We start from the raw sequence: 15,337 nt of genomic DNA, 5'->3' as shown, positions 1-15,337 counted from the left end.
CTAAAATTTTCAAACATAGTTGCCTAAAGTTAGGCTCCTAAATCCACATTTAGACATCTAACCAGAAGTGGTCTGATTGTCAGAGGTGTTTGGTGTCCTCTGCTCCCATGAACGTTAAAGTAGTGTACCAGAGTGAAGAATCAGGCTCTTGGTCCCCTGCTGCACTACTCATGCTTCTCCCGCTCCATAGTATAGTACAGTAGCATGGACACTAAGGAGCTAGCATTCTGTTATCTATGTATGGTTACTGTTTTATCAGAGCTGTGTCACTTCAAAGGAATCCATGCAGGATACGCGATATTCTTTGTTGAAGCAAAACCAATAAAAACTGTTCTTTTTTATTTCCAGTAGTGCCCAAACTGTTCTTTCCAAGCTGAGAAGACAACAAAATGCAGCTAAGCTGATTTACACCAGCCGAGGATCTGGCCTGCAAGGTTCTTTATTTCTTTGAAATGGAGGTGCTCTCCCTAACGTACCAGTCTTATCAGCACTACTTATCAGATGGGGAAACTGAGGCATAGAACTAGCAAGTCCAAGGCAGAGCCAGAAAGGGCACTGAGGTTTTCACTCTCTCGCTATGGTTTTTAATGGCACCCATCATGGCCAAATTTCCTAACTCCCAGTACAGTATCGTAATCAACAGACCATCCTCCTTACCCTTTAACTTTAAAGGTTACACCAGAACCTGACCTTCTTCCCGCATTTGTTCTCTAGAGGTTAGAGTGCTGGGAAGGCCTTACAAGGTCTTAACCATTTAATGACTTTTCCTTGTTTTATTTAGTTGATTCAGCACGTCCTCCTGTATTTGCCCTTTACTTAAAATTAACAAATTACTCAGATAGTTTTACTGGCCTTTTATAGTCCACCACCGTTGTTGTAAGTGCCTCTTTATCACTGTGTTTGCATCTCATCCAAAGTCTTTACCACTTTTCTTCTGAACAGGGCTTTCAGCAATCTGTTGTCCAATTTCCAATTACATTTTTAGAACACACTGGTTTAGAATGAGACATCATATCAAGTAGCAATGGCACTGCCACTGTTTTCTTTCTTAGATGTCTCTGCTCATCGGCTCTCACTTTCTTCAAATTTCATCCAAGAAGATCCTTTTCTATACATCTTAATGTATCTCTTCTGTTGTTTTTATTAATGGGCCCAAATCTGCAAACATTAAGGGTGAAATTTGTTCCTGTGCAGAGGATCTTTCTCACAAAGTCTGTACCACTTAAGTCCCACATAAGCCCTATTTTGGGGATTTAAGTAGTCTATAGGTCTTGTATTGGCCCCCTGTAAAGGGATGAATTTCACCCAAGATTGGGAATTACAGAATTAGGCCTTAACTTTGTAACTGTATTATTTAACTGTATAGCATTTGAGAATACAGTTTGCATGAAAGATACCTCTTGGCCTTAAGATCAAGAATAGTGTCAGTTTAAAATCAGATAATGTAGGAGCCTTATCTGTAGTCTTTATCCTACCCTTACAGGCCTAAGAAATCCATACATTAATAAGAGGCATTTCCCATTGCTGCTATGATCCAAAACAACCACTCATTACTAAAAAGGTTGGGCTTTGATCATCATCAGAATCTTAACTTCATGCTGCTCTGTTCAAATGTTTCTCGTTTCCTCTGCTGATGCATTTTGGGGATGCACCTGTTTTCCTATGACTGAGTCAGATCCTCAGCTGATGTAAATCAGAGTGAATCAATGGAGCTATGCTGATTATACCCGCCAGTGGCACAGCTAGAAGCAGTTCACTGCATTTTTCTGTCCCTCTTCTTTTCTGCTTGGGTTATTCTCTTTCCCGACAAGTGAATAAATACAAGACTCAACACCAATCCTGAGGTGAAATCCTGGTTCCACTGTAGTTAATGGGTGTTTTCCCATTGACTTCAAGGTGACCATGATTTCACCCTTGCTTTCTAAACATCCTGTAGCTCTGTATTCTGTAAGTGTCCTGGCCTCAAGAGAAAGCAGCTGTTGGGGAATCCAATTCTATATACAAATCATAACTTTTCCTCTAGTAGTTTGGTTTTGAACCTTGATATTTAAAACAGATTTCACTTCTTTGTGCAGTTTCCATGGGGTTTCCCCGCTCCTGGCCTTTTTGGTTTCTGATTACATAAAGAAATTGTTGGCTGGTATTTTCACTTCACTGGGAGCTGGACATCTATCTCCCTTCTGCTTCTTTAAATATACCAGCCTTAAACTTTTTTTTTTTTTTTAAGCGCTACAGGATCTTTTTTCTTTCATTGATGTGGGCTGGATGTTTACACATATGACTCTTATTGGTAGGCTTACCTCCAAAATCAGAGAAAGAAGATGTTACTTTAAAGTATCTGTTTGAGTAAAGGTGGAAGACTCAGGACCTGTGTAGCACCAAGAATAGGACACGGTACTCCTGCAGGACCTGTGTGCACTGTGTGAAGTTCACTTCTGTGCACAGGTCAGCACAAAGCTGATGTACCATTTTGTTCCTTTTTATGCCCTCAAAATAGGGTTTAAGTGGGATGTAAGTGTGACAGGCCTTGTTCAGGATTTCTGCACAAGGCCTGAATTTCATCCTTTTTGAGTGGGTCCATTTTAACCATCCTGTGTTAATCTATGTATTCTTTACTTGCTCTAATAATATTTATAACCAAAGATGTTAAGCTGTAGGGGCAAATTTTTCATACCTGGATGTGGTACTGAACAAAGAGCTGGATTCTGTCACATTGAGTAGTGACTTACTATGCAGGTCGTCTCACTGATTTGAAATGAATTTCTCACAGAGTAAGATACTTGTCAGCATGAATAAGATTGGCTCACCCTTGCCCTTTGTGACCTGATTTTCAAAGCACACGAACCTCCCACACGGATTTAGGTGCCTAATTCTAAGCACCCAATTTTGACCTAGAAGGTTTAAAAGTCAGAGGCTGAATCCTCAGCTGGTGAAGAATCAGCATATTTCTATCCAAGTGGCACTATGCTGATTTACAGCAGCTGATAATCCAGCTCTAGATTTCTTAGGATGGTTTAAGATGGAGATTTTCCAGGGATCCTAAGGAATGACAACCCAGTTCCTCAGAAGTTGAGGATCTGGGCCCAGCTGCCCAAGGGTATGTCCAAAGTACCTGCCGGATTGGCAGGCAGCGATCGATCCAGAGAGAATTGATTTATTGCGACTAGTCTAGACGTGATACATTGACCTCCGAGCACTCTCCCATTGACTCCTGTACTCCAGCGCTGTGAGAGACACAGGCAGAGTTGACGGGGAAGCGGCGGCAGTCAACTCACTGTGGTGAAGACACTATGGTAAGTCGATCTAACTATGTAGATCTAAGTATGTTGGGTAACTTAGATCGATTCCCGCCCCTCCACCCCCCAGTGTAGACCAGGGCTTAATCTCACTGAAATTCAGTGAGAGTCAGACAACTTATTCCCTTAGGCTTCTTCAAAGACCTCAGACTAATAGTCTATGGTCCGTGTGACCTTTAAAGTCCAGTTGTGTGATCTTTCCGAGTCATCATCAAATAAGAAACAGCTTCATCTTCACTAAGTTTGGTGGGGGAGAGGAAAAAAAACCACTGAATTTGAGTGCAAAAAATAAATATAAAATTTATTAAAACACCCACAATATTTTAAAGATATCAGGAATAATACATTTCACAAACCAGCTGGTTGTGTGTAACTTAAAATACAAATTAAAAAAAAAGGATCCATACTTGCAATTTTTAGGCATCCTAAAAAATAAATTTACTGAAACACTGGAGAAAAAAAAGTGTAAGGAAAAAATACAAACGAAAAAGAAGGGGGAAATTATCCAAAATAAAATTATCAGCATAAATTTACTGTACTAATAATATCTACAGTTTAATACACATTAATCCTATTGCCTTGAGACATTGTAAAATCTACCATTCGTCAATCAACCCCAGATAAAACTTCATTTCAAGTAGCCACAGTCACAAGTCAACAAAGAAATCTTCAAGTGTGATTCACAAGGATGCCTCCACTGGAGGCCTTGTCACCAAATATGAATTCAAAGAGACAAGAAATCAAATACATAGAGAAGTTACGGTTTTAAAATTAACTAAACTGAATTAGTCTGTCACAATACAACCTTTTTCCTCATTTCTCTTAAATTAAAAATGCATTTTTGTTGTTAAAAAAAAGAAAAGACAGCATCACACCTATACTTAACCTGTTTTTGTTTTGTTACATACAAAAAAAAAAGTATTAAAAATAAAGACTTGGAGGTCAAAAACCAGCTAAACAGTAAAATGTTTTCAAAGTGTGACCAGCAGTGAGTAATCCCTGAAAAATGGTTGTTAAAATGAGGAAAAAATGGGAAAATCACTACAAAAAGGATCCCTGATATTGGAACAGAAGAAGAATTAGGCCAGTATGCTCTGCTATTCTTAGGCAAAAAGAGCAACATAAAATCTAGACCTTGAACCTGCATCTCCTTTATAAAGGTAAAGCTCCCATAGGGCCTGGTTCTCATTTACATTAAAGCCCATTTTACGACTTTGGCTGAGTAAAGGGACCTTAATGTAAATGAGCAGTAGGCCCTGCTGAGTTTAATGGGATACTTGTCTTCATTAAGAAAGCAGGGGCGGTCCGCATTGCTACCGGATATATGATTTAGCATTGGCACCTGGAAAGTAATCTATGTATGAGCTGAAGAGTACAGCTACAAAACGTAATTTAGTGAGACTGTTGTTATTCAAAGGACTAAACAGAACTGACTTTGTGATGAGTTTTGGGTGCTCAGCACTGCCCACAATTGGACCCTCAGGGCCAAATCCTCAGGTGTATGTGCCATGAGTGATGCTGTTTAACACCAGCTGAGAATCCGGCACTAAATGTCACTGTCCAGTCTCACCAGATTATGTCTCGTGACTGTACTCTTCAGCTTGCATCTGGATTAACACACCCAGCACCTTCAATCCTTGCTCAAGCAAAAATCCCACTGAAGCTCAGGGAAGTTTTGCAGGAGAAATGGATTGAAAGCATGAAGCCCTAATATTTCCAGGAGTATTTTCCCCCAGAATATGTAGAAAGAAGCAAATATAGTCGTTTGTTATAATTTTGTTTAAAAACACTAGTAAAGTATGCAGGTCAAACTCTGCTCTAAATGACACTGGTGTAAATCCAGAATAAACACCACTGATTTCAACCAGTGCACAATACTTCAGATTTACCCCAGTGCGCCTGAGGACCTGATTTTTGATACCATTAGTGGGTAGCTCTTTATTTCACAAGCAACGTCATTGAGCCAGAGCTTCGGCTAATGTAAATCAGCGTAGCTCCGCTGAAGTCAGTGAAACTATGCCAATTTATACCAGCCGAGACTTCAATGAGACACGTGGAATTAGGTCCTATTCAAAATGAACAAGGGTATTGAGTAAGATGAATGAGAAATCACCTAAGAATAGAGCTAAACAGGCCAAAAAGTTCTAAAATGTCAAGTACAGTGTAAAATTAACCAAATGCATACCCTAGTTTTTAATATTTTTATCTATCTTTATTCCATTATCTATAGTTGAATCATAAATTGCCACGACAGTCTATTTTTGAGGTATTTTTCTTATGTATCGTGACAACAGCAAGCTTACACAAAACTCAGGTGTCTGTACAGTTTATAACATCAAATCACATGAACCCAAAAGAAAAGAAAGAGTAGCACAAGTGGGGGGCGTGGGGAGAATGGAAATGTAAAAGTATTGGTATAAGTTTTAGTATCTCTCTGTTTCTAGCCACAAATAGTGATATACGAAGAAAAGTCAGACTAAGTGGTAGAAATGAAGCAGGCATTCCTAAAAGAAGCAGCTATATGGTCTATCCTGCAAAAAACAAAGAACTCCCACTGGGCTATATTCAGCTGTCATTTACATCCATGTCACCTGACTTTCAGTCATGTGATAGCAGTGTCAGGGCCTGGTCCAAAGACCACTGAAGTCAACAAAAAGCTTCCCATTGACTTCACTGGACTCTGGGTCGGGCCCTAACCGAATGCAAAAGGAAGTGTTTGCTCTCAGTTACACTCGTGAAAACATGCCTTGATTTCAATGGACTTTCTTCAGATTTACCCCAGCACCACCGCAAATGGAATCTAGCCCAGTAGGAGATTTTCGTAAGTAAAGAGAGCAAGATCAGGGCCCCACAGGACTAAACCCTTACTTTTTGCTTTGAAACAAAGTGAGTTGAAGAAGTAGAATGTTACATTAACTTTTAGAATAACTGCTCTGGGTCCACAGAAACACGGTTCCTTTCTTTTCCTCTCTTCACACAGATGGAATTTACCACCCACTCATGGGGGTAAAAAATTCCATTCTGTGCTCGAACGATGCTAAATCTTGAATTCTGCACCAATTTTATTTTTGCATAATAACTATAAATTCAGGGCACCAGTTCTACCCTCGCTGCATTGTGCATCTTGGGTAAGATTTCACAAGAGTAACTAAGAGCACAGTTGGGACCATGAAGTGCATTTGGTTTCCCTGCAAGAAGAAAACCCCTTTCATTTTTTACCCACGGTAATAAGATTTACAGTTATTTGCTTGGGTTCTGATTCTGCCACCTCTTCCAATTTATAGAACTTTTCCAGGAGCTGGCAGGAATTAACCCTTAATTAGCTGAGCAAATACCAACTATAGGGACCAGATTCTCAGCAGATCTAAACCATCACAGCTTCGTGTAAGTCATATGGAGCTACATTCATTCACAGTAGCTGAGGATCTGGCCCTGGGAGGCAAATTCAGATCTCACACCAGGTCTAAATCCAGAGTAATCCCCAGAAAATGATGCTGGATTTCCAGCAGCATGAATTAGATCAGAATCTGGCTCTACATTTAGATCCAGAGCAGAGATGCTAAAAGCTGTCACTGAAGAAAAAGAAACTTTATTCTCAGCTATTTTTTTTTCTTGGTTCTCTGGTTTTACATATACATAAGTAGCACCTCAGCAAGATGGAATCAGGCAAAACATGATACAATTTGTTAAAACACCATAGCACCATTTTATTAGAAGATTTCATTTAATAAAAATATGCCTTATATAGCCCACAAAGCATACTCCAATATTAAAAGGAAAAGTTGAGGCACCTCAGGAATTCTTTTTTCTCTCTCTTTACTATGCCTTATTACAGGACACAGCTACAGTTTTGGTACATGAGGAATGGTCCTAACTGGTTTCCCAATGAGACTTTAGGCCCATAGGATTTTGCCTTTGACCTCATCGGGAGCAGGAAGAAGCTTCCTCCCCAACCTGTCTGCTAATCACTCGGAGAGAAATTTGTCCCCACAAAAGGCCTATGTGCCATGTCAGATCTATGGGATTTGAGTGGTGTGTACTCATGCTGGTCCTCTGTACGAGGGTATATTTCACTCTGCATAAGTAATATTTAGCAGTACAGCAAATGCAATCCTGGATTCCTTGCACAATCTGAATTCAGTGATAGGTGAGGGAGGCTGGGAATGCAGCATCAGGGCCAATATTTGGTTCCCGTACATTCCCTTCACTCCCCTTTTGCTGTGAGCCCCAGATTTTATCAGAAGCAAGAAATAAGTGTCAAAAGCGAGAGACTTCAGTCCACTCCGCTGTGTCTGGGTAACAAGGCAAAGCATTACAGATGAAGAAACTGATGTCCTGAAAGAAAAACATTAAAATAACCTCTTTGGGCTCAAAACCTCTTCCCATGGAAGTCGATGGAAGCTTTGCTGATGACTTTAATGGGAGCAGGAGCAGGCCCTTTTGTCAAGATTTTCCCAGGGTTATAGACTTGTTTGTTGTCCTAGCACCGTTTGTTGGTTATACCTGCTGCAAATCATTATACCAAAAGTAAATAAAAATCCCTTAGCAGTATTCTGAGCTTGTCATTTCACCTGTGTTATGACATTAAAGACAAATCAATGTGGTGGGACACTGGGCTGGATTCTGCTCTGAGTGGGTAAAATTCACCCTTGCGCAGATCACCTGTGCACCACTTATGTTCCACTTAAAGCCAACATGAGCTGAAGTGGTGCATCGGCCTTTAGCTGTTTCTCTGCACATGGCTTGCTGTCACCCAGTTACAATGGTGGAGTCAACGGGCCTGGATCCTCACCTCACTCCTCAGTGGACATCAGAAGTAATTCCATTGAAGTCGCCTGGCCTGGTGTAAATCAGCGCAGCTCTACTGTCATCAATGGAACTACGCTGATTTATGCCAGCTGAGGATCAGTGGAATTGCTCAGGGGAAATCAGAGCAAAAATCAAGCCTATTTCTCCAAGTGGCTTCAAATTTATTCTGGTGTAACAAGAGCAGAATCCGGTGTATCCTTCAATTATGAGAAATAATAGACTCCTAGGGACAGATCCTCAGCAGGTGTATATTGGCATGGCTCCACTGACTTAATCTTTTGCAGCCATCCTAAGAATACAGCTGTATATAGGGTCCATTTCTGCTTCATGCTATTGGATTCTTTTAATGCTTTGAATCACAATGGCTTTTTCATGGTTAAAAACAATTGTGATCACCATGACATTAGATACAAATGATAGTGCCAATAGAAAATAAAGAAAAATATTTTAAACAGACTTTCAGCAGCAAGGGGTTAATAGCTGTGCATAGTTTTATATTTTTAATAGAAGTCTGAAGCATGCTAATTTTTAATGACTGAGATTTGAGGTAGGTTATATATGTAGTGTAAAACAATGTGAGACTGCAACAGTATTCATCATCAATTAAAACACCATTTTAGCTGTGCTGGCTGGAATTGGGAGGTTTTGCTTTTAATTGGAACAGCCTTATTTTTTTAACCAAAACTATCTATTTTAAAACTGTTTGGGAAAATGATAGGCCAGATTCTGACCTAATTTACTCTGGTGTAATTCCACTCCAGATTTATACCAACATAGATAAAATCAGAATATGAGGTCATGACCCTGACTCTGTGCCCCGTTATGCTGGTGTAAAATTGGCATGATGGAGCAAGTGGAGAGTCAGGCTCTATGTTCTTAGTTAAAGGGCCAAAACTACGGGCCAAGACTCTGATCTCAGTTACGCCAGTGTAATTCTACCAACTGGAGTGAAATGACTCTGGGTTTACAAGGGGGTCACTGAGATCAGAATCCGGCCCTCAAGGATTATTTGCGTGGGTGAGGCAAGCAGGGTTTGGCCCTTCTGTCATTTTCTCCCCCTCCATCTAATAATATCACCACTATTACCAATAGGATATGACCGGACATACACTGAACATGAGTATAGTCACAAATGTTATAATATATCACAATCAGATCAGTCTAAAAATTCCTAAACAGAAACCTACAAAAAAGTGTGACTCTGACAGGTCAGATGGACTCTGTCACATTCTTAAAATGTATTCCCCTCCCCCCCCCAAATATTACAATTTCTTGCTCTCCAAAGTCATCTAAAAGAAGCTTTCAAGGCACCCATGCAACAACCTAAAATATGGAAGTCGAATGAGACCTGGGTGAAAAGTACGGATGCTGGAAAGAAATCAAAACCACCACAACAAAAACAAGTCATTTTTAAGAAGTTCAGGTCCAACATTTCCTCAAAGCTAGAAAATTAGCATGCTCACTAAGGGCCTGATCCTGCAACTATCGGGGTCAATGGCAAAACTCCCATTGCCTTCAACAGTGCATTACAGGATCATAAGGACTGAGGGCCAGAGACATAGCTGACATAGTTCCACTGAAGACAATGGCCACTCTACACCAGCTGAGGATCTACCCCCTTGAGTGCTTTAGTTTGTTATACTATGAAGTTCAGAGGGTTTCCTATAAATCTGACTTGGAATAATTCTACAGCCTTGATATGATCTTGGGTATTTATAACAAAGCAATAATAGCTCATTGATTTTCCTTGTCAAATATATGCAACTATACAGAATACAGAAAAAAAAATTATGACGGACGGACAAAGCATGTTAAATATTTTGCCACTATTTACAGTTCTCCCACAATAATTTGTTTAAAACATACTGCTTTCAAGTTGTCGGGGTTTTTTTGTTTTGTTTTGTTTTGTTTTGTTTTTAAATCTAGGTGAAAGTGCTTTTAAAAAAATCTTTCCCTATTTACAGTTTAAAATCAGACCACACAAACGTTCAGGATGTTTTACAGCGATCCTGTTATTTTCTGTGCCAGTGCACGAGGAACAAGGTTTACAGTAAACAAAACGTTATGTACGGTTAAGTTCTCAGTTCTCTCTCTCTCTCTCTCTCTCTGACTCTCCAAAAGGCACCTGAAAGTGCAGAATTATGACTGAGTATTGTTATCCAGTTTTAAATGTCTACCAGGCCTGATCTTTCAGAATCTTATGCAGGGGAGCAGCCCCTCCATCCCCGAGAAGTAATGGGGCTACTCAGCTGAAGAACCAGGCTTCTACATTTGGAATTTCCCACAGAATGTCCTGTAGGAACAGCAGGCAATGGACTTACTCTGACTTCCGCTGAAGTCAGTGGGAATTTTGCCGGTGATTTCAACGGGAGCAGGATAGCACCTGTTATCCATTAAGTACTTTATCATTTATCTCAGGGCTCAGTTCCCATGAAGGAAGAAATTCACCTCTGTAGAGAACATGCTCAAGGGCCCAGGCATCACTTAAGTACCATTTAAACCCTCAGGGCCAGATCCTCAGCTGGGGTAAATGATTGTAACTAGTGAAATCAATAGTCTTTTTACACCAGGCGAGACCTAAGCAGTGAGAACTCAGGGCTTAAGTTGGGCACAGAAATTGTGCAGGGCCTCTGCACATGGGTGAATTTCACCCTACATTTTTTTTTGGGATCACTCCATATAATTTCTGCTAACATCACAGAAATGCAGCCCTCCCATGGAGAACGTCTCTCTAGCTTCAGAGAATTTCCTCCCACCCGTTGCTCCTATTTAGCAAGTTATTTGAATCAATCGTTCCCAACAGCTTTGTAGAGGGGGATAAGAAGTCATGATTCAGATTGTTAAAAAGCACCACTTAGTTTTGCTGTAATCATCATCGTCGTTATAAAAAAATGGCACAGGGAAAATAATTAGCTTGCAGGAAACGGTCATCAATTTCATTTTTGTGTTTGAAAACGCCGACTTGTCATAGGGGAGTTTTTACAGTACAGAAGCATGCACCATTGGAAAATGTAGGAGGCGGCTTGCAAGTCATTTTCGGTATTCACTCCTCCCAGAGCTGATCAAACAGAGAACGTCCCCTTGAGACTGAAAGCACCAAACTTAGCAACAGTGAGTACACAGAGCAACACTAACTATTCACAGTTTTTGTTGGGTTCTTGAAGATACAGTAACCCCCTCTTTTCCCCCTCCAGAATTTTTTTTTTTTACCGCTATAAGGTGACAGAGTATGATCGGTACAAAAATAGCAAGGACAGTAGTCCAGATGTCCCAGGCTCATCTCTCTTGTATAAGAAACCTACTGTCCTCTATACTGTCACCTTGTAGCTGAATACATAACAATGCAAGTTTGGTGAGAATATCAAAATAGCTGATAAACTATTCAGCATGAAGACAAATCATCCTGGATAATTTGGTCTTGCTTTCAACCTGGTTTATAATGTATTCATCAAAAGTGTTTGGTGTTAGCTCACATTCTGAACTCACAGCACTTTAAAGCCATCAGACCTGACTGTTCTCCCACTTAGGAAATTACCCCTTTGCAGAGGGGCCAGGATGAGGCATAGCACCACTTAAGTCAGACTTAGGGACTTCTGCTGCCTGTTTACACAGGCTCTGGTTTTCCACTGGTGTAACTCCATCAATTTCAGTGGATTTATTCCTGAGGCAAGTAGGAGGCAAATCAAACCCTTTACCTATAAACAGGCGCTGTTAGGAGAAAACATCTCCGTTAGACATACCATCTTCAAAACCCCAGCATCTGCCTAGAAGTAGGAATCCATTACTCTATCTGCAACTGGTTTCCACATCATTCTCTGTATATTTCCCAGCCCCAGAGGGTTACTGTATCTGTAAGAAATGATCAGTCAAGCTGCAAAATACGCACTTTAGTTAATTTGAAAAACAGGATGTTCAAACCATTTTCGATTGACTTTAAAGCACACATTTCCAGATGGTTTCCAAGCTGAAATTCCCTACCAGCGTTAACATGAGTGAGCTGTACAAATTCTATTTTTTTCAAGCTGGTTTGGTGGTTTGTTTGTTTTTTTTTTTTAAAGATCTGCTTCATTGTTGTAATAATAAAAAAAATCCAATAAATACATATTTTAAATGGAATTAAAAACCTCTCCTTTGTGAAAGGACACTATAAATTTTTCTTTTCCATTCTTGTGATGTACAAGGATAGATTAAAAAAATGCGGAGATATAAATATTAGATTACTGAAAAATGTTAACAGCAATAAGTGTTCGTTTGTTTGTTTGTTTAACTCCTCTCAAAGTGCAGATTTTAGAAGGTTTGCACTTGAGTAGATTTTTTTCCCCTACATGCATTAGGAGAAAGCACCACAAAGCAACACTGTGGTCCAGTGTCGCAGACGTTGAGGTAAGATGGCCATATTAGCTGTATTAATCTCATATCCAGCGACTGTATGGTCCAGTTACCTTGGTATAGGCATATGAGGACACAGTGATAGCAGAGTTTGTTGGAATAGCCACTGCTTGCCGTGTTGGGACAGAATCTTTCTTTTCTTTGTGTCGGGGTTCGGGGGCCATGGCGCCTCCCCACTTGCGCTTTTTGCTGAATGGCTTGGTATCCTGCTGGAGCCCAAGCCTGGCTGCTTCTTCCTGCCTCGCTCTCGCTCTCTCCGCCAGCTGTTTCATCTTGGCTTCCCAAAGGGCGAGGCCGTGATTGGGCTGGTTCAAGTTTTTGTGTTGGTAAAACACCAGTGAGATGCGGGTTGGGTGACACCGGTTGGGTTTCTTGAGCGGGGTGGTGGCGTGCAGCTCCCGCCTGGCGCATTCAATTAGGATGGAGCCGTGGGCCGGGGCCACCGCCACCCCGCCTATGTTTTCATCCAGGAAATTGTGTTCGCTGTCTGACCACTCCTCTTCCTCCTCATCATCTTCCTCCTCCTCCTTGAGGGTTTTATCGGGCAGCTCTTCCATGCTGTCATCCAAGCTGAAGGGGTCCCACAGTTTCTCCTGATGACGGATACTGGGCAAGAACGCATTACCGTCTGCTTTCAAGGTGCCAAATGGCTTCTCGCTACACACGCTTGACCCCATGGTGGCTGATGAGCCAAAGGAATCCCATGGCTTCTCATGCAGCCCCGAGCTAGGCGTCGGAGTCCTCCTCTCATCCACCTTGACCGAGTTCCACAGCTCATCTTGAAACCCAGGGTTCCCCTTGAGGGTGGAGTTGAAGTTCAGCTGGCTGAGGTTCCAGGGCTTTTCCTGCAGGTTTGAATTTGCAGAACTAGGCAAGACTGAAGGGCTTTCATTGAGTTTGCAAGGGCTCCATGGTTTCCCAAGCAGGCTAGAACTATGTTGCATTGCCTGCTCATCTCCAGAAAATATATTCCATTGTTTCTCCTGGAGGTGAGACTGGGGTAACTGGGTAGCGTTTGAGTGTCCATTGAAGGAATTCAATTTATCCTGCATGCTCGTGTTGGGTAAGTTGGTATTGTCATTGGGCGTAAACATATTCCAAGAACGCTCTGCATTACTAGTCCTGTCAGAAGGAGACACATTCCTGCTGACTTTGTAGGGGCTCCACTGTTGTTCCTGATCACCGTTCTGAGATGACAAGGGCACAGCGGACAGATTGAGACTTGAGTTTTGTACATTCACGGCAGCCCTTTGAATGGACTCGATGTGTGACAAGGCGTCTACGGGCTCTTGTTTGATTGCTCGGTTGCTGAAACAGTTTGTGTTTTGTGCAAACGGTGGGGTTTCCATTGGGACTGAGTTAGTCCTGTGGGACATGGCCATGGATTTCTGGCTGGCATACCTGTTGGCTTTCTCATAGGTCCGCTGGTGGTGGTTTTTGTTTCGTACAGAGTGTGGGAGTTGCTCTGAGAACTCTGAATTCCTGTAAGTGTGGTTAAGGTTATCTTGCAATGCTTGGAGGTCGGGTTTCTTCTCATAGCTGCTACTTACCCAATCCCCGCTCCTCGGCTCAGTGGCACCATAATTCAGAAACTGCGAAGGGAACATGTGGTTGCTGGAGAATCCGTAATATCCAAAGGAGGGAAAAGTGAACTTTGAATGAAACCCATTCATGGAAGGCAGATTAGGCTGTGCATAGTAGGAATGGTAAGAGTAAACGCTGTTCATGCTGTACGGGTCTGAGGGGCGGCAGCTCCCCAGCACGGAGTAGCTTTCCACCACTGCATTGCCGTTGTATTTGAAAGCGTTGTAATGGTTGTGAGGTTCAACTTTGATGGAAGGTTTGACTGAGTGCTGGGAGAGTCCATTTTGCAATGCCATACCTGTGGGCAAAACACAAAGCGTAACGGTGACTGGCCATACAACCTAGGGGAATCTCCTTAGTAAGCCAAAGATTAAGTCATGGGCCAGCACTTCAGCTGGTGTAAATCAGCAGAGCCCCACTGGAGTCCATGGAACTCCATTGCTCTACACCAGCTGAGGATCTTCTCCCCAGAACCAATCACTGCCAAAGCTTCACCAAGGGTCATATGCTGCTTATTATGTGATTGGAGATGTCAAGAGAATGCTGGTTCTAAACTAGTGGCCTGTACAACACGACTAACGTAGAAGAGCTATGCCATCCAAATGCTGCTTAGAGGGCAGGCCGTGGCTGTGTTTGATTGTTGGTCACGTGCCTATAATATTCGGTAAGCTACATGCCTTGCAGCAAAGCACAGCTGTCCTAGTGCACAGAAGATCCAAATAAAAAAGCACCCACCGGCATAGCATTAAAAAGCCAGAAAAAGGCCTGAATAGTGCCTGAACTAGAAGCAGGATTTGTGGTCTGAAGCTCACTGTGAGCATTAGTGCAACAGAACTATCACACACAAGGCATCTGTGCTCTAAAGCAGGCCTGCACAACTCGTAAAGCGGCGAGGGCCACATTACTACAAAGAAAACAGCTGAGGGCCAAACCCCCCCCCGGCCCCATGGAAACATCCCCCCCTCCAGGACCTCCCGGCCCTGCAGAAACACCCTGCCCAGCGCCGCCAAGCCATGCAGAAACAAACCCTCCTTCCCCAGCGCCACCCCACCAAAACAGCTGTGGGCCAAAAAGGAAGGTTGGGGGTGGGAAAGTGATACTTGATTTTAAATCAACCAGGGGCTCCCAGCTGAAGAGCTGGCTGGGAGCCCTCAGGGTCAAATTAAAGGGCTCGGGGCTCCGGCGGCTGGGGGAACCTGGAGCTTTGCGGGGCTGGGGCAGGGATTTAAAGGGCCCAGAGCTCCTGCTGCTGACGGGAG

General features: G+C 42.2%; 1 protein-coding gene across 1 annotated transcript in view; it reads right to left on the bottom strand.

Annotated features, from left to right (window-relative positions):
- Positions 1 to 3,576: 3,576 nt before the first annotated feature.
- TET3 (tet methylcytosine dioxygenase 3) overlaps positions 3,577 to 15,337 on the bottom strand; it is a 163,559-nt gene continuing 151,798 nt past the window's right edge. The window contains exon 11 of the mRNA XM_050939813.1: positions 3,577 to 14,376. Within this exon, the coding sequence (XP_050795770.1) occupies positions 12,518 to 14,376 (1,859 nt within the window). The 3' untranslated portion in view covers positions 3,577 to 12,517. The remainder of the gene's footprint in view (positions 14,377 to 15,337) is intronic.

Source organism: Gopherus flavomarginatus, chromosome 2 (genome assembly GCF_025201925.1).
Source record: "Gopherus flavomarginatus isolate rGopFla2 chromosome 2, rGopFla2.mat.asm, whole genome shotgun sequence".
In the NCBI taxonomy this organism is placed as follows: domain Eukaryota; kingdom Metazoa; phylum Chordata; order Testudines; family Testudinidae; genus Gopherus; species Gopherus flavomarginatus.
The sequence above is the reverse complement of the archived record's forward strand: the minus strand, read 5'-3'. Positions and strand labels throughout refer to the sequence as shown.